Source organism: Sceloporus undulatus, chromosome 5 (assembly GCF_019175285.1).
Source record: "Sceloporus undulatus isolate JIND9_A2432 ecotype Alabama chromosome 5, SceUnd_v1.1, whole genome shotgun sequence".
Lineage (NCBI taxonomy): Eukaryota > Metazoa > Chordata > Lepidosauria > Squamata > Phrynosomatidae > Sceloporus > Sceloporus undulatus.
The window spans coordinates 134,324,682-134,347,687 of NC_056526.1; the positions used below are offsets into that span (position 1 = coordinate 134,324,682).

Sequence of the window (23,006 nt, forward strand, 5' to 3'; positions counted from 1 at the left end):
GATCAAGTACTATCCATTTTCCATAAATGAAGACTCCAAGGGTGGCCAAGGTGGATTCTGTACTTTAAGTGGATATATCCAGGAATTAATACAAGATAACAGATATACCCAGTAGTGTGTAAGAAGTTCTGAAAGGCTGAACCCTCCTTCTTTGATTGGAATTTGCATCCTTTTCATTTAAATTCTAGGAGGAGATCTCCCTTGCCCCCTAAATCTTATATTGAAATGAATCACCTGAAATAAGTCCCTAGGGATAATTATACCCCAATAAGTAATAGAATTTGGGCAATATCAAAGTTGACATACTTTAAACATGCTGGGGTCTATCTTGTCTTCCACAGACTAGGACCAGTTAATTGAATATCCAGATTATTATTTTTTATCAAGGGGAGAGAAAGAACATCCATTGGGGGAAAGGGCTTCTAAAAGTGTACCCATAATGCAGAATTAAAGCAGTGTGAAATGACTTTTACTGATATGATGCTGTCCTACATAATCCTGGGATATATAGTTTGGTGGGCACCAGAGCTCTCTGAAGACCAGACTGAATACTTCACCAAACTACAGTTCCCAGGAGTATGTAGGATACAGTCATGGAAAACTGCTTTAGCATCAAAATACTTTAATTTGGCACTGTAGGTATACCATATGTCATGCAAAGATGGTGATTTCTGCTGATATCTGTAGTACAGAAATGTGTTGTGTACCTTCAAGTAATTTCTAATTTATTGTGAACTTAAGATGAACCTATGAAAGGATTCTCTGAAGCTGAGAGTGTTTGACTTGCCCAAGGTCATCCAATGGGTTTCCATAGCCAGGTAGGGATTCCAGTCCTGGTCTCCATAATCCAACTATGGCTCACTGGGTCCTATAATATTGAAATACTGAAGAAATAATACTCTATTTGTCTTGACACCAAGGTTTGTTACATATTCATCCTCCTAACAGCTTCACATCATATTTGAACAAGGTGTTGGTTATTACCTTTAAAGCCCTAAATGGCTTGGGTCCAAGCTATCTCAGGGACCGCCTCCTCCCGTATAATCCTCCCCGCGCTCTCCGGTCCTCTGGGAGGAACTTACTGCAGCCTCTAAAATCTAGGCTTGCGGCGACCTCCCAGAGGGCGTTTTCTGCTGTCGCCCCCAAACTCTGGAACGACCTGCTGAATGAGATCCGTCAGTTGACATCATTAGACAGCTTTAAAAAAGCTGTCAAGACGGATCTCTTCCGGCAGGCCTTTCCAGATTAACCATCCCGGCCTGGGCTCCCTGATCCCCTCTTTCCTCTCGTGGCCCCATCTTCAGTGATGGTTGAGGATCTCCAGAGGGACACCAGGGTTTTTAGTTTGTTTTAACTATATTTTATGTTTTGATATTGTGTTTTTAATCTGTCATATTTTTAATACTTTTATAAGGAGGGGAGGGATTATAATGTTTTTAATTTTATATTTACTCTGTTATAATCACTGTTGTCAACCGCCCGGATTGGTTCGCCACAGGGCGGTATACAAATAAATATTATTATTATTATATTATTATTAAAAGCTTTGATCTTGTACAAAAGACCATTGAGTGAGCCAGGGCATAGAGTTTTTCATAGCATTGTTCAACCATGTTCAGGCAGTTAGTTTGTTTTTCTGTACTCATTTTCAATTATGTATTGTGTTTTGCATTGTTTGCTCACTGCTGACTTTCATGCAGGAAAGCATTAGCAGCAACTGAACTGCTTATTCCTTATGACAGACTAGCTCATTATAAATAAGCTTAAAAAATGGTTTTGGGTTTTTAGCCTGTAGCAAAATGGTGGCAGTGCACTCTTCTAATCTTCGAGTGATTCTGTTGCTTTATTAGTTCAGGCATAATCTGATGGTCCATCATAGTTTTTATTCTTTAACAAGGTTCTTTTCCATGTCAGATGCTGATTCCCATTTTTACCCCAGAATGACCTTAGGTTCACTTTCAGTTTCCTTGAACTAGATATGAACATTTATTAGTTGCTCTCAAAAGCATTTGTTATCTTTGTTATAGCACTCTAGGCAATATGTAATTACAGTGCATCCACACCATATGTGGGCACACCAAACGTGGCTTTCAGCTTATGCTGAAGCCACGCTGTGGAATAACAATGGTGCATGTGCCTGTGGTGCATGCAGTACTCTGCAGTGCATGCACGCACCCCATTGTTTTCAATGGGGCTTGAGCATACCTGTTATGTGAGGGTGGTGGTGTCCAGAACAGATCCCCCGCGTAAAGGAAGGGCCCACTGTATTTCCATTTTACTGATGCAAATCTGCAACTGGGATACTCATCTTCTCCAAGCCACCCAGTGGTTGATGACAAATAAAAATTGTTAAACCAGATATTCCAACATTCAGGTCTAGCACTCAAGTGTTCTGAAACACATTACACTCACTTTGAAAAATAAGTGTTCACTTATCACCAGAAAGTGCAGTGGAGAATAACTCAGGGCTGGAGGACAAAAATATATTAGAGATGTAAATGATTTTTTAAAATGTTTTGAAATGTGTTTAGGGAAAAAAAATGGCTTTCTCTAGGACTGGAAAATCCGGACAAGGAGAAGCCTAGATGGGTGAGAAGCTTTGTAGTTCAGGACTTATTTTTCATGAAAAAAAAATGCACACATCTATTTCCTTAGGTGCACTCTGTGCAGGAAATTTGGTTCTGCACAGGAAATGTCATTTTTGTGCAAAAAAGTATGGCGGAGTTGTGTGTGATTTCATTTTGTTTTGATTTGTTTGTTTTTTCAGACAATAAGTCCTCAACTGTGACTGGTTTTTAAAAACTGCAGCTTCCAATGATTTTCTCACAGAGAGAAGAAAAATGCTAAAATTATTCATTTTAGCTCTGGTGCCTTTGCCTGTGAGCTCTAGTGTCTGTGAGGACAGAATTTTCAAAATTTGCAGCCCTTTAATATATTTAATCTGTGTAGGATACTGGTGGAAAAGAAGAGCTTGATAGAACTGTAAATATGAAGCTAGCATGTTTTCCTATCAAATAAGCTTCTAATAGACCCCAAAGGATAGATTTCTTTTTGAGCCAAGACAGCATGATTGATCTTAGATAAGCCTTAAATATTTGTTATAACAACAGTGTAGAAAAATACAGAAAGAAAGGAAGTTGATAGCAGATAGTCTTGTGCAAAAGAGAGGAAAAGTAATGAAACAGATCTGAAAAACCTAAATGTGGGAATTAGCTGAAAGGTACAACTAGCCTAGAGAAGAAGGCATGAAAAATAGTCTGTATAAATTAATCAGAAGAAGCCAAACACTGGAATAAATGGAGAAGTATAAAAGCACATCTGTTTTGTGCTTTTAAAGTTTGTTCAAGATGGATTCCATCTTAATTTCCTTTAAATATACATGAGCAATGGGAAACTTGTGCCTCTTCCCCAAAATCTAAGAACGTTAGCACTTGGATTCATGCTGTTCTAACGTTGATATCTTATGAAAAGAAGACTTTGGTGGGATACAGACCGCCCCTTTTGTGGGATATAAACCGACGGATCAGGGCCTCAGTGGCCACAGTGGCAGCCGCTTTTCCAGGCCTTGGGGAAGGGGCAAAACGACGCTTCCCCGCGGCCTGGAAAGGGGTGTCCTTGGGGCTATGCCAGTGATACCCGCAGCGAAAGGAGCTCCATTTCAGAGCTCCTTCCGGCACTGCTGAAAGGGTGCTACAAGCACCCTGCAGTGGTGCATGTGCGTCACGGCCGTGCCGCGCTGTTTGGCTGTGGCGCAGCCATGACATCTTAATGGCAGCTCCCATGTAGACAGGGCCCTGCTATTTTTATGCCGTGGTTACATGCTAGGGTTGTGGGGTGTCTGTAAAGGATGCCCCAGGCAACCCTAGCACGTATCCAGGCTGGTGCAAAGCACCGGTCTGGATACCACCTTTGTACTAAACCACAAAAGGACAAATTGCAAATAATTTGGTAGATTGTATGTAGAATGGGGCTAGGGGTCATTGCATGCTCCTTCCAGCAGGCCCAACTGAGCCATAAATTAAAAGTTTTTTAAATGTTCCTGAAGGTTATGCATTCATGGTGATACGTAACCACCCTCTTCTCCTATTGAACACAGGATTATTCCTATCAGTAGAATACTATGTGTGCCAGTGTCATGTTGCTGCATGAGGCAGAGCACCAAACAGCATCCCTGTTCCCTCACTGTCAAGATCTATAATACACAAACCTTCTGGTGTTATTTTAAAAGAGGAGGAAGAAATATCACATCAACTCTTTCTTCTCCTTAACTGTAAAAATGCAAGAATAAATTAAATAACTAACTATTTATTTTATAGCCATGGCATCCAAAATCTGCTGTTTGAGGTGGTTTCCCCCTATTGCCTCATAGCATGTCCAGTCCTGTCTATCTCCATCTTATCAACAGTTCAGAAGTGCTGTTCATACTCCCCTAGGTATTGGCTTTGAATGGACTTTCTTCCTTGTAGGACCTATTTGCATAGATGAAATAGCATATCAGTTAATAAAATAACAATTCTGTTCACTAATCTACCTGGCTGGATTTCGAATTGTCTTTAGCTCACTAGCTCTCAACCATTTTGAAAATCAGGAAACAGCGGTTGGTGCATTCAAATACACATGAGACAAATTGCTATGCAGACAGCTTTCGGGAGGATTTTCTTTCTTGCACCTCTCCAAATGTTTAATATTAAGGCAGAAAACATGTCTAGACTGTCTTTGACAGATACCTGAGGGAGTATGTCCTTTTTCTTCTGTTTGACAACCCCCTCTAACTTGTCAGAGGAGTAAAATATGATTGGATTTATCTTAAAGGAATAGATCAAACTCAAAACAGTGTCAGCTTTTTTTAGTCATCACATCGCAAGGCTGCAAAGTGCATTGTTTCATTGAAAGTGACAGGCATGCTACTGATTATTATAGGCTTACAAAGCATATATTTATTTACCCAAAGGTAGACAGATCTTTCCTTCAGCTATCATGTTCTTAATGTTCTGTTTAGAAACAGTCCTTCTAGCAACTTAAGTGATCATTGATGAAGGTAATACAGTAGCAGTGCCAATCCGTTAAGTTCCTTTTGCTAACCAAATATATTTATTCTTTCTAAAGCAGAGCTGATGTCTTTTTATCATCGTTTAATCTATTCAGATATTTTAACAGCAATGCATATTTTTCTTTTGTGTAAGCATTAATTTCTGCATCTCCTTAATTTTTTTTCAGGGCCTCCAGTAAATGTCACATGCAACATCTTTATAAACAGTTTTGGATCCATTGCAGAAACAACTATGGTAAGATGTACAATATCTCAAACTTTCAATTTTCAGCATATTTAGGATGTATGACTATTGAGCCTAGGGTTGCCACTGAGCCAGAAATAAGGACCATTGATCTTATTGGGCTTGCTTCTGAATAAACATGCATAAGATCATCCTCCATGGCACCTACTTAATATATGGAACCTCCTGTAATGAGACAAACTCGGTTTAGGTTAACCAGTGTAGTACAGTGCTATGCATATTTATTGATGTACTTGCAAAGTTTTTGCATAAACATATGAATCCATTCATTTCATTGGAAGAATTATCTTCATTTAATATTATTGCTAGTAATGTTCTTTGGACAGTGAATATCATTGAAGGAAATGAGAATATCTGTCTGTGGCTGACTTTAAATATGTACTCCTTTTCACTCTTTTTTCCCCACTGTCCCACAGCTTTCCCCCCCCTTTTTTTTTTCTAGCATACTTAGACTGGTGAAGTGTACCAACTTACGTGTTCTGGTGGCATAACTTTGCCATCTTGCTTCTGTTTCTGCCTTTCATGTTCTATTCACAACCTTCACAACCTTTTTGCCCAAAACTTCCTCTTTCTCTGCCTATTTGACTTAGATTGTATATTTGGGTATCTCATCACAGTCGCAAGTTCAAGACACCCAAGACTGGACTTGTTGTAAATGGGTCACATGGCTGCGTTGTTAAACAGATGAATCTGTTTGTTTTCTTTTAGAAAGTCAGTGGGAAGAATGGAGTGGGGAGAGAAAATTTCCTGGAGCCCAGGTCAGATAGTTGAACTTCTGGAGTAGAAGAATGACTGGGTGTGGGGCAGAGGGGAAAAGTGAATCTTGGAAGGAGATGGAGGTAGAAGGAAGTGATTTGTTTGCTTAGTAGAAAATCATTGCCTTCAAGTAGCTGGGTCCCTTGCAGAATGTTCCCGATGGCTCTATATGGAAGGAAAGTGTTTTGAGCCTTTTGGTATGGAGCAGGCATTGTAATTCCTTTCAATAACACCTCTTCTTTTATTGATTATATTCTGGATGGGTTTCTGATATTTTTACAATGTATAATTATTACATAATACTTCATACCCTTTAAGAAAGGAAAAGGCACTTTGTCACTGATTTTTGCAGACCACATTTCTTGTCTGAGAGAGGGAAAGCAGGCAATGATTTTTAGTGGACCAAAGAAGACAGCCCAGAAGGAGTGGCCTCTGGTTGCTCCAACCCCAACTGGGCCAGGACCATGGTGACCACAGAGCCTACTCTCAAAGTGGGCTGTACGCTGTGGTCCCAAATAGACAGCTGGTAGGAGCAGATTTAATCTGCTTCTTTTGAGGCCTGCTTTTTCTGCCTCACAGAACGACTTCAGCACAGTGTGGCTTCCAGCCACTTCGGGGGCATGTGTCATGTAAATGTACACCCCGGAAGTGTCCAGAAGCCACTTTATTTGGCCCATCTGTTTTGGGCCACAATCAGAATCTCTCAAGAATTTCAGTTTAAGAATTCTCCATGCTTGAATTCACTGGCCAGATTTTATAGTTGCCCACAGATTGCTGAATTTACAGCAGATTAGTGCCCTTGAAATGAAGTAAAGCACTCCTTATTAACCTATAACAAATAAGGCATTCAAAGAGTGAATGAAGTGGATATGTTGGTGGACGGTAGCAAAATAGAAAGATGAGTGACAAGTTAAATTGCAGAGGCTGAAATATGAGATCCCGTGCTTTGGAACAGTCTATCCCAACTTGGCAATTCCCAGACATGGTGGACTCGCATCACTCCCAGCAACAATTCTAATATGGATCAGTCAGTCAGTCAACCTTTATTAGGCATAGAAAAACAACATTCATTTACAACAAAACTTCAGGATCATTATTAAAATTTAAGCCATAATCTTGTTGCCTCCACCAGAAAATTGGCCATTAACCTGGTAATATGTGGGTTCCGATCTTCCAATAAGTATTCCACTAATAACTCATCCAAACAGATATTCATTTCCAATAACCTTCTTAACAATCTTTCCCTCTGAATTATATAGAATGGAGAAAGCAATACAACATGATGGAGAACATCTGGAGCTTGATTACAGTGACATACACAATTCAAAAATGGGGTCTGCAAATATCTGCCCCTCATCACATTCAATATGGGTCTTGTAGTCGATGAGGGGAGAGAAATCCAAGTTGGAGGAAGGCAAACAACATAAAGAGACCTTCTGAAAGAGTCAGTAACAAAATATTCCCCTAACATCAACAGTGACAACTTCCATGCCATGTTCTTTAAATCCAGTGGCCTGACCCAACATTCATGTTTTAATCAGCAAGTTACTCAATGATGAAGTGTTAAAATAAATTATTCCAGTTACTGGTGCTTATGCTAGTGAATTGATATTTGCTTATCATTATTCTGCTTATGCTAGTGAATTGATCAATTGATAATTGATAACATTTAGCATTACTGATATTAGTTTTCAAACCTAGCATTCTAAGATCTGTTTGTTGTTAATTTTTGCACCCAGAAAATTGTAACAAATAAACAATAATGCCACCCATTCTGTAACTGTAAAGCTGTGATTTAAAAAAAAAAAGGTTTACTAGATAAAACTCATACTATAACACTGCCATGCCTTAAACTCAGAATTTTGGGAGATTATACCCTATTCAGTTAATAACCCACCTATGTTTTCCCATCACTTCTTTCATCTTTTTTCCCTCACCTTGCCACTAAAAATTTGTAGGTGAAAAAAAATATATAGCTGATGAATGCTGGAAGCTGTAATCCAAAAATTATTTTTCCAAGATCTGGAAAGATAGAGTAACTCTATAATATCCTTTGACTGGCAGTGTTCCCTATCTCTGTCATTCTGGAAGTGCTTACAAGATTCTGTTGTTGTTGCTTTTTGCCATTAGCAGGTCCTGCCCCCACATTTTATGGTCTCTTTAATCCATCCAGAAATCCCTGCCTCTAAAATCAAGGTTATAATTTAGTGAGTGCACACAACAGACATCAATCTCTAGGGTCTTGAGTGCAGTCAATGAGAAACTGTTGCATAATTTTTCTTTTTCATTGCTCCTAGTACATCCGTTTTCAGAACTGACTAGTAAACGGCCGCCCTGAATACAGAGGTTTGCCTCTGCTCTGTAATAGTTTCCTTCTAAATTATGCATCAGTGCTGCTCAGAGGAGGACTTTTTTGCGGTCAGCAATTGTCAAATTTTGTCAGAATCAAAGCAATCATTTTGAGAATGTGAGCATACTTCAAACACACACAGTTCTGTTTGTGACCTTTCTCCTGGTTTACCATCTAGTGTAACTATATGGCACAAGATAATGTTTAAACATTAAAGTAGGCTAGTTACATACCTTTATTACATATTAACATTTTTGGAGAACTAGTTTTATTTGAGATTATTTAAAGCTGAGAAACAGCATGGTATAATTGTTTGAGTGTTGAACTAGGACTCCAGGATACTCTAGGACACCAGGATTTGTATCCCTGCTGGGCCAAATAAAGCTACTGGATGACCTTGAACAAGTCACACTCTTTCACAGCCTCAGCAATGGCAATCTCTCCTCTCTAAATAAATTGTTGCCAAGAGAACCTTATAGGTCACCTTCATAACTCAGAAACAACTTGAAGGCACCCAACAACAGCATCATCCTACACATTCAGCATAGATATCACTTTTTCCATGTAGTCACTAAATTTTTCTTACTATGTGGAAGGAAAATATTGCTGCGTTAAAGATCCTATGTTGAAGCATAGTTAAAATGCTCTGTAAATGTAAGGATCACAAGTGTTTGAATAATGCTTTGGTTGCGAGGGCATAATATCTTATTATATTTTATAAAATAAGTTTATTATATTCTAAATACAATATATATATGAATATTAAAGCTACATTCTGTATTGAACTTGCATACTTGCATCTGAACCATATATTTAGGTTATATCTCTACAGTTAAGAAATTATGTTTGTGAATTATTTCATTTCAGTTCATCACTTTGATTTTGAGCTATGAGTGTATGTTATGTGTGTGTCATTTCTTTTTATTATTATTATTTTGTTTTTATTGATAACTTGAACATTAAAGAAAAGGTTCTACAGTTAGGTAAATTAATAATTATGTATGCTTAATTCTGCATAGTCATGCATACTGGAGTACAGGTTTATTTTTTTTTAAAAAAATCAGTTTTCCAGGTCTTTAAACACCAGTGATTCGTGCTTTTACGTTAACTTTGCCTTCTAGAGGTGAGTCCTAGTAAGGTCTTAGTCTAAGTGGGTATAGCAGGTTGGGAATCACAGGGCATTCTCACTGTAGTTGGACCACAAGGGATGTCATATACTTCAGCTCTGAAGAACTCTTGCAGTTGACTATGGGCCACATGGAAGTTAGTTGGCGAAAACATCTGGTCCATATCCCTATGGTAAAGAATGTCATAGTCTAATTTAGAAAAATAACTAATAGGTCAAGTGAAGAAGCAAAAATGGATTTGCAAAAATAAATACAAAATTAGAATAGAGATCATCTGCCTCACTATCCTGGGATCCATTTACTTATTAAAATATAAGAATTAAGGGACTGGGGCTCCAAGAGAAACTATAACTGCTCTGTCTTCTGTATGTGTAACAAAATTCTTCTCCCTAATTATGGCAGGGTACAGACCACCCGAAAAGGGTTTTCTTCTGGAGGGAATCCTCAGCCACCAAATGGCAAGGCTTCCCGCCAGTGGAAAAAGAACCCACAAAAAGCGGGTTCTTTCTACGTGGCGGTGGCAGTGTAACAAGTGCACCACAGTGCACCACTGGTGCACTCGTTATGCAAATGCTGCGCAGCGCCATGTGGATGCCGCATGGCGCATGCGTAACAATGGTGGTGCCCGTCTGTACAGGGCACTGCCATTTTGATGCCCTTGTCACATGTGAAGGGCGAAGGGCATCTAGAAGCGCTGCCCCGAGGCATTCCTTGCACGTGATGGGGACGTCCTTTTCAGCCCGTTTGGACTGAGCCATTGAGGGGCTTAAAGAAACATCCTAGGTTTCAACCTGTTAGCTGTGCTCCTAGCAGAAACCTCCAAGGAGCTACTAAAGTAGCTCTGCATCAAAGAAAACAATACAAAAAGTAAAGAAAGCAATTGTTTTATGCTGTGTTCCTTGAGGAGGAAGCATCAAGGCAACATTGTGCTTGCTAGCTTTTCAACAGTAGGAGTTTCTTATTCTTGAAGTGGTCTTTCTTCAGAAAAGCCAGTCAATGACCCTTGTCATAATGCTGCTATGATCTCTTCAAATGAGATTAGCTGTCTCCTTGTCCTTAAGCTGCTTAACAGGAGATAGTTGCCCCCTGATGAAGTTACTTCTGAAAGAAGCCAACATAATGCAAGAGCCCAGTAAATATACTGCAGTTGCTCTGTCAGTGACAGTAGGAATAAATTGAATATCAGGTTACTTCAATGGAGCCAATTATCTGTAAAAAGTAAACCATGTCTCTTGCTTCTTCATCCTGCCAAGCTGCTCCTCACAAGCATTACTAGGTTGGCTGCTAATAGGAATATCATTTGGACTGGGTGCATTTAGGTTTATATACACTGTGGCAGTCGATCTGTTCTTTTCAGTGAGGTATTCTTAGGTAAGTCAGGTCAAAAGAGTTTGTCTGAGTAAGTCCATAATCAGAAGGGATTTCAGCCTTAAACATCACCTTCATGGTTGGAAGAATAACTAGGAAATTAAGATTCCATTCTAACTCTTTTTTGACATGTCTCCTGTACCCTGCTACAAGATGAGTAAAATTTCAACAAGTGAAGCTTTCAACATCACTGCATTTCATACCAGAGGCCTGGAAAGATCCACTTAACGACACACATTCATTGCCAGAAAGCTCAGAAAATTGGTGACAAACCAGATAATGTTTTGATCTGCACTAGGTTTCATTCACCTGAGCAGCTTGCTGGCTTCAACTACTGTAGGAACAATTAATGTTTGGATATCACAGATTTAGTTGCTCCAACTTTGAAGCAGCTAGCTCTTCCACACTCACAAATCACAGTGGGATGTCACCTTTCCCTACTAAGAAAAGATTCTTCTCCAAACCCTTTGTTGAATATTTATGGTATGAAGAGAGTAAGCCATCTAGAATCCTAAAGCTGTTTTGGCTACACCTCCCCAAACCCCTGATAATTGCCAGCTGATGTCATCTAAAATGGCTGGGACCTCATTTAGTTGCCTACCGCTAATACAAAAGAAAAAAGAATTGTATTTTTTGAAGTTCTAGTAATTGCATCAGTTTCAAAGGCAAAACATGTCACAACACACATGCCCATTACTCACAATTGCCACACTGAAGCCAATGAAATTATTCAGGAATGATTGGAAGTGTAGCTGTGAAATGGTGCTGAAGAAGTGAATCACTGTTTCCATAATGAAAGATCAAGTATAGCCATGAATTGTACAAAAGTGGTTTCTAGGAATAGTATGTGGCCAGTCTCTTCTCATTTCCCTATTGGATACTTGTTATGTAAGTATCCGCAGACCATGCTTTCTGCAGCATAAGGACCTTGTCTACAGTGGGGGTGTGGGGGTGGGTGGGTTGATGCCCTCCCAAAAAAAATCTGGTGCGATAAGGCCATATTATGTACAGCTTTACACACACCAAGCTCAGGGTATACTACCTTAATCCAGGTTTTTAATACTCACAGTTTTCTCTGGAGTTTACAGGGAATGCTGGTGTTTCCGTAGCGTGGACAATATATTTGTCCTGGATAAAGAGGCAGGACAGATTGCTACCTGGCACTTACCACCATTTACCTCAATGTCCAGACCAGTCCTCAGCAGGTAATGGGCTCAGAAATGTTTTTTTCCTCCTCAACACCACATGTGGACAAGTACCTGATGTCCCTGTAGGGAAAGATGTACTGGGGCAGGTCCAGGGCAAAACAGGTCAAAGAGTCCTTAGTGTAGACTTGCTCAAGGAAAAATAAATATTGTCACCTCCTAACATCTCCACTGAGGTGGGAGAAAGATTTTGTTATTCCCAAACATGTGTGCCCCAACACATGTTGCTGCCTGAGGCAAAGGACAAGATAGAACCTTTCCCATCCCATGTACAAAAGTTGATTGGACTGATCATTGAATTTATTCACTATACCTAAGGTCAACAAGTTTTAGCTTAAGAGGCGCAAGGCTACCTCCACCAATACTTTGCTGACATCTCCTAACATCTGCTACTTGAGACCATCTCACTCTCACTCAGTTGAGATATCAAGAGATGACAATCAGAGTTGGTCAGTCCTGTTTCGGAACCAGTGTGCAAATGGAAAAGCTGTTATCTGTCAGCATTTACCCCTTTCTGAATTTTGTAACACAACAGTTCTGTCTTTTTTAAAGTACTGTACACACAAATGTGTATCTTAGGGAAATGGTCATAGAGAAATGCATATGTCATGGAAAATGATGTGTGGAAATTCATTGCATTAGGAAAAGTTCATCCACAATGTGGATGCCTACAATTTTTGTGAGAATTAAAAAAATATTCACAGATTGATGCAGAAATGGGGCAGAATGAATTTAAGACGGGAAAAAGGTGAAAGCTATATCAGTCAAGCATGTAGGCTGCAGATTCATCCATCCCTAATGCGAACATTAAGCAGCTGTGAATCGCACTGCTGCAAAGGATGACTATGAATTTGTTCTGTTTTTTCCTTTTGTTTTTTTCTGTTATACAGTTATAAATAAGTATAAAGGATGCATTATGCTAATGGAGAAAGATTTATGGCTAACTCCCATTAACTTTGTATAGGAATTAAGGTCAAAACGGTGTGTGTGTATGTGTGAAGCTGAATGCTACATGTATGAAGTTGATATTAACACCCATTTGTTAAATATACATTTGGAAAGAGAGCTGGGCCAGAGGAATTTGAAAGCTGTTTCCCTCTCTTTTAGTTTCTCTCTGTGTGTGTGCATGAGTGTGCATGCATGCATGCCCCTTCAAGTCACCTGTCAACTTATGGTGACCCCATTAATTTCTTACAGTTTCTCTTAGGCAAGCAATATTCAAGAAGTGGTTTTGCCAGCTCATTCCTCTGAAGTATACTCTTTAGCACCTGGTATTAGTTGGTGGTCTCCCATCCAAGTACTAACCAGAGCTGGTCCTGCTTAGCTTCCAAGATCAGATGGGATTTGGTGCCTTTAGGGTATTTAGACCATGGTTAGCTTCAAATTCCCAAATATACATATAAACGCAGGCATACAGACAAATACATATTGTATAAAAGCTCCAACTGGTCTTAGAGTGTAAATTTGCAAAGTATGCAAAAATATACAACAATGTAACTATAAATATGTATAATAAACACAGATTTGCTCTTAGGAATGTACTGACAAATTATTTCTCAATTTCAACATTGATAGTAGTCTTGGTAGCAAACAAACTGCTTTAATAATTGCAAAGGGGAAGAGCATTTACAAACTAGAACATTTCTATGCATCAGGTAGCTCAAATAAACAACTTCATTTATATACTGCTTCATAATGAACTAACAGCGTCTAAGTGGTTTACAACTGTAAGCTAATTGCCCCCAACAAGCTGGGTACTCATTTAAGCAACCTTGAAAGGATGCAAGACTGAGTTAACCTGAGCCCTTTCGCTGGTATTGAACTTGCAACCTTATGATTTTGAGTGAGTGGCTGCAATACAGGCATTTAACCACTGTGTCACCCTGGCAGTGGGTGGAGATTTATCACTCAGCTCCTGTCTAGTCCCCATATTACAAGTATTGATGGGGTTCCAAATTCTACAGGAGGGCAAGAAAGTGCCAGACAACTCACAAGGCCATCAAAGAGAGGCACAGCACACCATCCATACATATAACCTTGCTATTTCTGGCTATCAGAAAACTGACTGTGACAGGAAATGGAAACTTATTTGGAAATATCACCTTTTTTGGATAATTACTCCCAGAATTCCCCAGCCAGTAAGGCCAATGAGCCTGCTGGAGAATGTTGAGAGCTGTGGTCTAAAGAAATAATGTCTAAGGAGCCCTGGTGGCGCAGTGGTTAAATGCCTGTACTGCAGCCATTCACTCAAAACCACAAGGTTGCGAGTTCAAGACCAGCAAAAGGGCCCAAGCTCGACTCAGGCTTGCATCCTTCCGAGGTCGCTAAAATGAGTACCCAGACTGTTGGGGGCAAATTAGCTTACTTGCTAATTAGCTTACTTGCTGTTCACCGCTATGATCTTTGGAATAGCGGTATATAAATAAAACAAATTATTTTTATTAATTATTAAGTTCTAATAATTGGCTTGGTCAGGGTATGAAGAATATGTGTCTCTCCATATGTTGTTGGCTTCTATCATCCTTAAAGTAGCATAGTCATAGGCTCATGCATGTAACCTGGAGTCCTAAAATATCTGAGTGGTCAATCTCTTTTTCCATCCCTGTCCTAGCAACAAGGATGATCTGATGTTTTTTATCCTTAATGAAGCCATCACACCTCTAGCCATACTCCAAGGCAGAGCTTGGAAAAGAGGTAGTGCTGGCTGGGATATTTTGTGAGTTGCTCTGATGAAAAAAAAGAGGTAATTTTTCCATACTCTGCTCTAACAACCTTTCACATGAGACCATTATGGCACTATCATTCTACTTTAACTGCCATGGCTTCATCGATGGAATCCTGGAGGTGTATTTTGTTGAGCTGCTAGAGATCTCTGGCTGAGAATTCTAAATACTTCTCCCTAAACTCCAAATACAGAAGTGACATCATAGCTGCTAACACTTGTTAACAATGCACACAGGGAGGTGTAGAAAGAAGGTTATACACATGAACATCACCAGATAGCCAACACAAAAACCGAATAGTTTATATAATCAGAAATAAAAGATGGTGAAGCTCCTTATTAGTGGCCAAGACTAGACCAAGTGCTGACTGTGGTACAGATCATGAATTATGAGATATGCTGATCAAAAATTAGACTAAAACTTGAGAAGAAAACTAAACCAGTCATCATACCAAGATATAATTTAAGCAATATCTCCACAGAATTCATTGACAATATAAGAAACAGATTTGCACTACTAAGCATAATAGATTGTGAACAGGAAGAGGTTTGGCCTGAAGCCAGGGACATACTAAAAGAGGAATGCAGACAGAAACTTCCAACAAACAAAAATAATTTGAAGAAACTATGGATGACAGATAAAACGCTGTAAGTAATAAAAGGAAGAAGAGAAACAAAAGGGAGACAAGCATAAACTAAGAACCATGAATGCAACAGTACAACGGCTAATGCATAAAGATAAGAAAAACTACTACAATGACCAATGCAAAGACATAGAAGACAACAACAAAAGGGGAAGAATGAGAGACTTATTCTACAAGATTCAGGAAATCAAAGGAAAGTTCAAACCAAGGACCAGAATACTTTATAACAATAAAAATAACATAATTCAAGACCAGGAAGGAATAAAAAACATTGGATGCAATACACAGAAGAATTATATAAAAGAGATGACAATATGAAGAACACATGGAATGAAGAGCCATACGAAGATGAACCTCAAATTCTAAAAGTCGAGGTGGAAGCTGCAATAAGGGAAATGGCAAAAAACAAGTCTCCAGGAACAGATGATATTCCATTCTAACTGCTGTAATCCACAATATATGTCAATATGGGAAAAAATGATGGCCAACAGATTGGAAGTGGTCAATATACATCACCATCCACAAAAAGGGAGAAACAAGCACAACTATAGGACCATAGTACTGATTTCCCACGCAAGCAAAATCATACTCAAAATTCTGCAACATAGGCTGCAACCATGAAGATGCCAGCCACAGATGCTGGCGAAACCTCAGCAAGAAACTTTTCTGGAACATGGCCACATAGCCCGAAAAACCCACAAAAAACTATGTATGCCGGCCATGAAAGCCTTCAGCCTGTCAGTATTTGGATCCTAAAATCAGAACTTCACGTACAGGGCACAGTGGGAATTAGACCCAAGTAAGCGTGCTTAAGATTAGGCTGCCACCCGGTTGCAAAAAGAATGCCAGGGAATAGTTTATTGAAAGTGTATAGAAAGCAGCAGCATGTCTGCATGATTTACCAAGCAGGCCTTCAGCAAATTGTTTGCCACAGTTCACTTCATTGGTGACTGGTTGGCAATAGCATTGATGTTAAACGCAGAGATTACATAAAAATCTATATGTCTGCTGTTACAGTCAGCAATCACACATTTGAGTACATGGTTCATTATTGAGCGTGTCTGTCAAATAAATTCCTTTTCACAAGCTGGGGGGGGGAGGTACCGCTTCAACCAGCATCAGTGGAAACAGTTAAGATTCAGTGTAAGCTAAAAGGACATTGATGACTACTTAATTAAGTGGGGCGGGGGCACATGCCTTTATGGGTAATCCTCCTTGGTGGCCACACACCTTTTTAGGTAATCTTTTGGGCATCCATGCCCTTGGTGCTCAAGGCAAAAAGAGTGTCTCCTCCCCCCCCCCCTTCATTTCACTTTCTTCACTCATATCACTTATGCTGTCCCTCCCTCTCCTCTCCAATTCTGGTTAAAAATGGAATACAGCCATGTGCCTACAGGAGGCAACTGTATTAGAAACACAGAACTAAAGAAACCAAATATATCTCATCTTCATCTTACTGAATCTATCTCTTTCTTGTCTCTAGACTATGGCTAGAGACCCAATGAGTGGGATCCTTTTTTCACCCCCCACGTTTATGCAGCCAATGCAACTAAAAGTGATGTCACTTCACCCAGGCTTTATATTTGGTCAGTTTTCAGCAGATGGGGTTTGTGGAGTTGAGGTGGGTTTGTGGAGTTATAGGGACAAAATTATTACAATTTTCAATGATCTTAACCAATTTGGGTGGGGTGATGAGGTGAAGAATTCCCTAGGTTTATTTTTAAAAAAGAAGAAAGAAAGAAAGAAAGAAAGAAAGAAAGAGGATGTTGGGTGGGCTTTTTTAAAAAATATATATTTTCTATTCATGTCCAAAAGAGTTTTCTGTTACATGGGATATTGTTTTAGTATAACAAAAGAAAATAAAAACACAAAAGAAAAATAACTGCATAAGTTACATTTCTTTAAAAGCCAACCAAATGTCCAAATATGTCAATTTGTAAATTTTGTCTATACATCATTCTTTCAAATTTTTCAAGAATTGTTTTTAATGGATATTTTTTAATAATATTTCCATAAACAAATATCTTCCTACATTCTCTTACATACTATTACATTTTAACACATTATTTTATATACCCCTCAGTGCTCCCCTTCCCCGGAGCCATTTCCATCCTTATATTCCATCCAAAATTTCAGTTCGTCTTCTGGAGGTAATCTTCCATCTTCTTTTCTCAATACTTTCTTGACAAATTCTATCCAAATCCTCTAAAGTCATTACTTTTCCATAATCCTTTCTTTGCTTTCAATTTACTTGTCAACTTATCATTAATAGCTAATTTCCAAACCTCTTTGTACCAATCCTCCACTTCTACATCTATTTTTGTTTTCCAACACCTTGCTATTATTAATCTCGCTGCTGGAAGCAAATTTGTTACCAAATCTTTTTCTTCTTTTTTCCATTTCTCTGAATTATATAACAATAACAAAACAATACTCGGTCTTCTATCTATTTTTATAGTCATAACATTTTCTATTTCTAATAACACTTTTCCCAAAAAAATTTGTACATATTTACATTGCCACCACATATGGATGTATGACCCGACTTCTTGACAGCCTCTCCAACAATTTTTTTAATTATTCTTATTAATCTCACTGGAGTCAGGTACCATTTCCAAATCAACTTATAATAATTTTCTTTTATCCGAACCGATAAATTTTTCAGGTGTCTTTGTTCCCAAATTCTATCCCATTCCTTGTCATTTATTTTACATCCCACTTCTTCTTCCCATAATCCCTTTAACGTATTTCCTTTTATTTTTCCTCCTTTATTCTCCATCAACATTTTATAAATTTTACTAGTAGTTCCTTTTATATTCTCATTTTCTTCAATTTCTCTTCCTTTCTGAACTATTTGTTCAAATTGTGTATACTTTTTCTTTTCTACATTCCTTTTCCTCCAATTTTAATCCATTGTTATATTTGCATATAGTGAAACCATGAAATTTTTATTCCCATAAGTTTTTCTTTTATATTTCCTTTATTCTTACATCTATCCAATCTTCTATTCTGTCTATTTTCCTTTCTTTTAACTCCTTATCTAACAATTCTCTCAAATTCTTTGGGAATTTCTTTTCCATTATTATTGGTGTTATTATTGAATCTTCATTCATTAATTCTTTTTTATGTTTATACCATATTTCTATTATATTTTTTGTAAGTGGGTTTCCAATAATTTTTATTTCTTTCCTAATAAAGTTCTTTTAAAAAATGTTCCATATTTTCATATCTACTTCCTCTGTGTCTACTTCCAGCTATTCTAAATCTATCCCACCCAACATGCCTTCTATCACATATCTCAATTGATTAGCTTCATAATATCCTCTTATATTGGGAAGGCCTAACCCTCCCTCTCTTTGTGTTTTATACCAAAATTGTTTATTTAATCTTGTTCTTTTCCCTCCATTACAGAATATATTTATTAGTTGTTGCCATTTTTTGCCTGCCTCTGCTCATTAGATTGGAGTCTTATCACTTAAAAACATGGCAGGCCTGATGCCCAAAGGGACTACTGGAGTCTTACAAATGCCATGCAGTTGGGAAAGAGGAGAGCCAGAATTGTGGGTACCTGACAAACTGAGGATGAAAGGAAGATTTCAATTAAGCCACTAAACTTTTGACCCAGAATTTCTAGGTCAGATACATTCAAAAGAAATTATTTTCCTCTTGCCTCTTGAAATCTGTTTCTTCTGAAAATTTGGAAAGCCAGGCACTCTTGGAAAGTTCTATAGAATTTGCAAATTGCATGCAATTCAGATTTAAATTGTCAAACATACTGGTGAGAGAAGACAGTGCAGATCTCCTATTGATCACAATAGGGGAAGTGGAAACATGTATTTTAATGGCATCTGGAAATGTGACCCTTTGTCTAATCTCTCTGTAGGTTGTCTGGAATTACGGGATGAAGAAGTACTCAAAAGACTGAAAATTTCCTGCCATTCATATTTAAAATGCAAATGTTACAGATAGTGGAAGGCAAGGAAAGTTTCCTATTGAAACAATGCTTTCCAAAACACAATCTGAAATTTGAAAAATTAATGAGCTAAATACAAATTAATGTCATACAAATGAAATCTTTATCAAAGAAAGAAATTATGACTCAGTCCTCTGACTACACATATTATTATTGTAACCTGCCTGGATTCCTCGTGATTGAGTGGGCTATAAATAAATAAGTTGTTATTATTATTTAAAAAACCCTCAACCTGACATACCTGAAAAAGATACCAAATAGCCCAGGCAGTTCAGCTATTCACAATACAAGTGAGCTTCACACATACCAAAAAGTTCCCATTTTAATTCCTGGCAGTTTGTTAAACTACTCAGCCCCCCATCCTGTCTGTAATATGGAAATTATTATACTAACTTATGATCAAGGATATGATCAAATATAAAGATTACTGTTGTAAGGTTATTGGTTCCTGTCTGATTTGGCCAGGAGGATACTTTAGGGACAGCCCAGGGTAGATGCAGTCAAAATTAAAACAGAGCTGCCCCAACCCTTCCCTGTAACAAAATCCCTCCATTCCAATACTAGTCAACTGTTCATATGTGTCCTGCTGAGCCGCCTAGTGCATCCACCATGGGTCGCTTCACTCTGAGGTCAGAACAAGGCACCCAGTGATATATCACATGGCCGGGCACATTGTTCTGACCTCAGAGCAAGCAACTGGTAACAGTGGTGGACATCCTGGATAGCTCAATGGGACACACTTCAAACAGCCACTTGGTATTGTAACAAGGCTCCAAACAGATCTTCCTAGAGCATCTGGAGCAAAAGGCAACTTTTTAAAAAGAATATTAAAGGGGATGTAGCCTGGTTCTGGTGCTGAACATGCTGGACATCAACTGATCTGTTAGTACTGGAACTGGGTTTGGGCCTTGCATCTTCTGGACTCCCCATGGAGAGGACATGAGGAGGCCAGTTTATTTGGCCCATGCAAACAGGTCTCAAGATAATGTATATAAGGCATTGAAAAAAAATCAATGATTAGTCCCAACTGAACTAGTTCCATTTAAATGTATGGTAAACTTGTTCATCATTGTTTATGTAAATCCCCCTGATTTCAGTTGGTCTGCTCTTGTTGAGGCTAGTGTTAGGTTGATCTGACATTTATGAATAATAATATTTAATACTATTTCTCTTTTCATGCCAAGCTGTGAAATGAACTACATTACACATCCACAGCTGTTATCTGACCGAACACATTAGCATAAAGAACTATCAGTCAAGTTCTTCCTAAGGTTTTAAGTAGTCAAACAATTTCCAATCTGGTGCTCTCCAGGTGGTTGAGAGTATATTTCCCAATGTTCCTGATCAGTGGCAGTGTTCATAGAGGCTATTGAGAACTAGAAGTCCAAATAATCTGGAGGGTAAACAATTGGAAAATCCACTAAATGAGATGATACCTTAGAGATATTAGTGGGCAATCCAATCTGAATTGCAACACTAGCATGGAGATAGGCAAATTTGCCTCTTGCTGTGGTTGTGATTCACCTACAATATATTATTTTTAAATAATTTATCTGTTGTTGTTGTTTTGGTGGGGGGAGCAAATGTAGAAGGCCTGATCTGGATTGAGACCACAGGAAATTCAAAAAATTGGATCCTTCTGTGAAACCCACAGAAGGATCCAGTCTAGAAAAATTACCCTTTGCTTATTCTGAGTTTTTAAAAATCTGTTATATCATTAATTATATCATAGATTGTCCTTAGAAGTAAAATGAATGCAGGAATTTTATTTAATTGGTGGAGTTAGTGCACTACTGTGTTCTAGTCTCATATCACCTGCAAATGTTTAATTTGAAATGTTACCTGTTAAATTTTCTAAAAGAAAATAGCCATGTTTTGTGGCAAATGAGGTTGATTTGTAATGACAAGACTGTCAAAATAACTTTCACTGTGTGAACAACCTTTGGGAAAAGAATGTCCAATCTGAATGGCTTTTGCAGGCTTGAAGTTTTGTTTCTGTTGTTTTGTTTTTAAAAAGGATTTAAATGAATTTTAAGGCCAAAAGGAACGATTATAATCATCTTGTATTGTATAATTGCAACTTGTATAATTGCACTAATTCTTGCCTCAAGGCCTTTAACAATCATGGAAATAGATCCCTCAGCAATTTGTGACAGAAAATAACCACACATGGAATTTCTCAAGGGCAGAGAACAGTCAAACCTCACATATCTTTTTAACAAGAGGGTGTGTGGCAGCGATAAGTTTGTCTCCAGGGACATTGGGGCAACTGGTCTCTAACAGAAGCTTTTACGCCAACATACACTTGAATCAGGGTGCTTGAGGAATTCAGTATTTGTGATTCTTGATATGAACTGACATGATCAATGCTTGACAGATGAATGTATAGCTTGGAATTTAGCTGTTGACTAATGTAAAGAAACCATTGTTACCTGAAGGAAAAATTAAATCTGCTATGCTCTGTTTTATTTAATAAGTAGCTATCCTGAGTACAAAACAATTAGGCAATATTTTTTATTTGCAATCACTACTTAGTCACAATTTTGAAACTATTGCCACAATTGTAACACACACATCCCAGCCTATTTTACTGGGCATCAGCTCCACGGGGAGAGGAAGGGGCATTCTGATAATAATAATAATAATAATAATAATAATAATAATAATAATAATATTTATTTATATACCGCCCTATGGCAAACCAATCCGGGCGGTTGACAACAGTAAAATATAAAATATAACAATTAAAAACACTTTATCCCTCCTGATGTGGTTGTAGCATGATTGAATGATATTTCCATCAGGCTTGGGCAGCTTGGGATGGGCCAGGATAATGTACAGTGGACCCTTGTTATAAGCTGGGGTTTGGTTCCAAGATCCCCTGTGGATAACAAAATCTGTGTATGCTCAAGTCCCATTAAACATAATGACATAGCTAAATGGTGTCCCTTATAAAAAATGGAAAATCAAGGTTTGATATTTGAAATTTATACTTCTTTTGAACATTTTCAAACCGTGTATGCTTGAATCCGTGTATAAGAAGGGCCAACTGTATTTAGATCTTAGGAGCTTATAGCTTGGTTTATTAATTTGGCTTATCTCTCCTGGTTTAGGTTTCAGTTTGGGCTGCATCCTGATGTTATATTGAAATTTAAACCAGAAGAGGTAGGCTGAATTAAAAAGCCAAGCCATAAACTCTTTAGTTAAGTATAAGCTATTACAGGATCCTAGGCTAAGTCTGCAGTTGCAACACAGGCTGTGAACAAATTAAGGCTGGATGCTGTTATGTGGTAAGTTGTTCAATAGGACATAAATGTATTTAAATATGCTTGTATTATGCCCCACTATTTTGTGATGGGGAGAGGGCTGTCTTTTACGAACATAGCCAGTTTTATGCCTCTGAGCTTTTACCTTGATCTATTTGGAAAAAAATTAAGTACTACATATAGAGTGTACGGTAATCTCTCTTTTTCTGTACTGTAACATGCTTTACAAGGGATTGTCCTTGAAGTCAATTCACCTAGTGCAGAATATTGCTATCTGTCTCATGGTAGGGATTAGGAAGAG

General features: G+C 38.2%; 1 protein-coding gene across 1 annotated transcript in view; it reads left to right on the plus strand.

Annotated features, from left to right (window-relative positions):
- The window catches only part of GLRA3 (glycine receptor alpha 3), a 106,927-nt gene that overhangs the window by 35,642 nt on the left and 48,279 nt on the right, over positions 1–23,006 (plus strand). Inside the window, exon 3 of the mRNA XM_042466432.1 lies at positions 5,218–5,285. Coding sequence (XP_042322366.1) covers positions 5,218–5,285 — 68 coding nt within the window. The remainder of the gene's footprint in view (positions 1–5,217; positions 5,286–23,006) is intronic.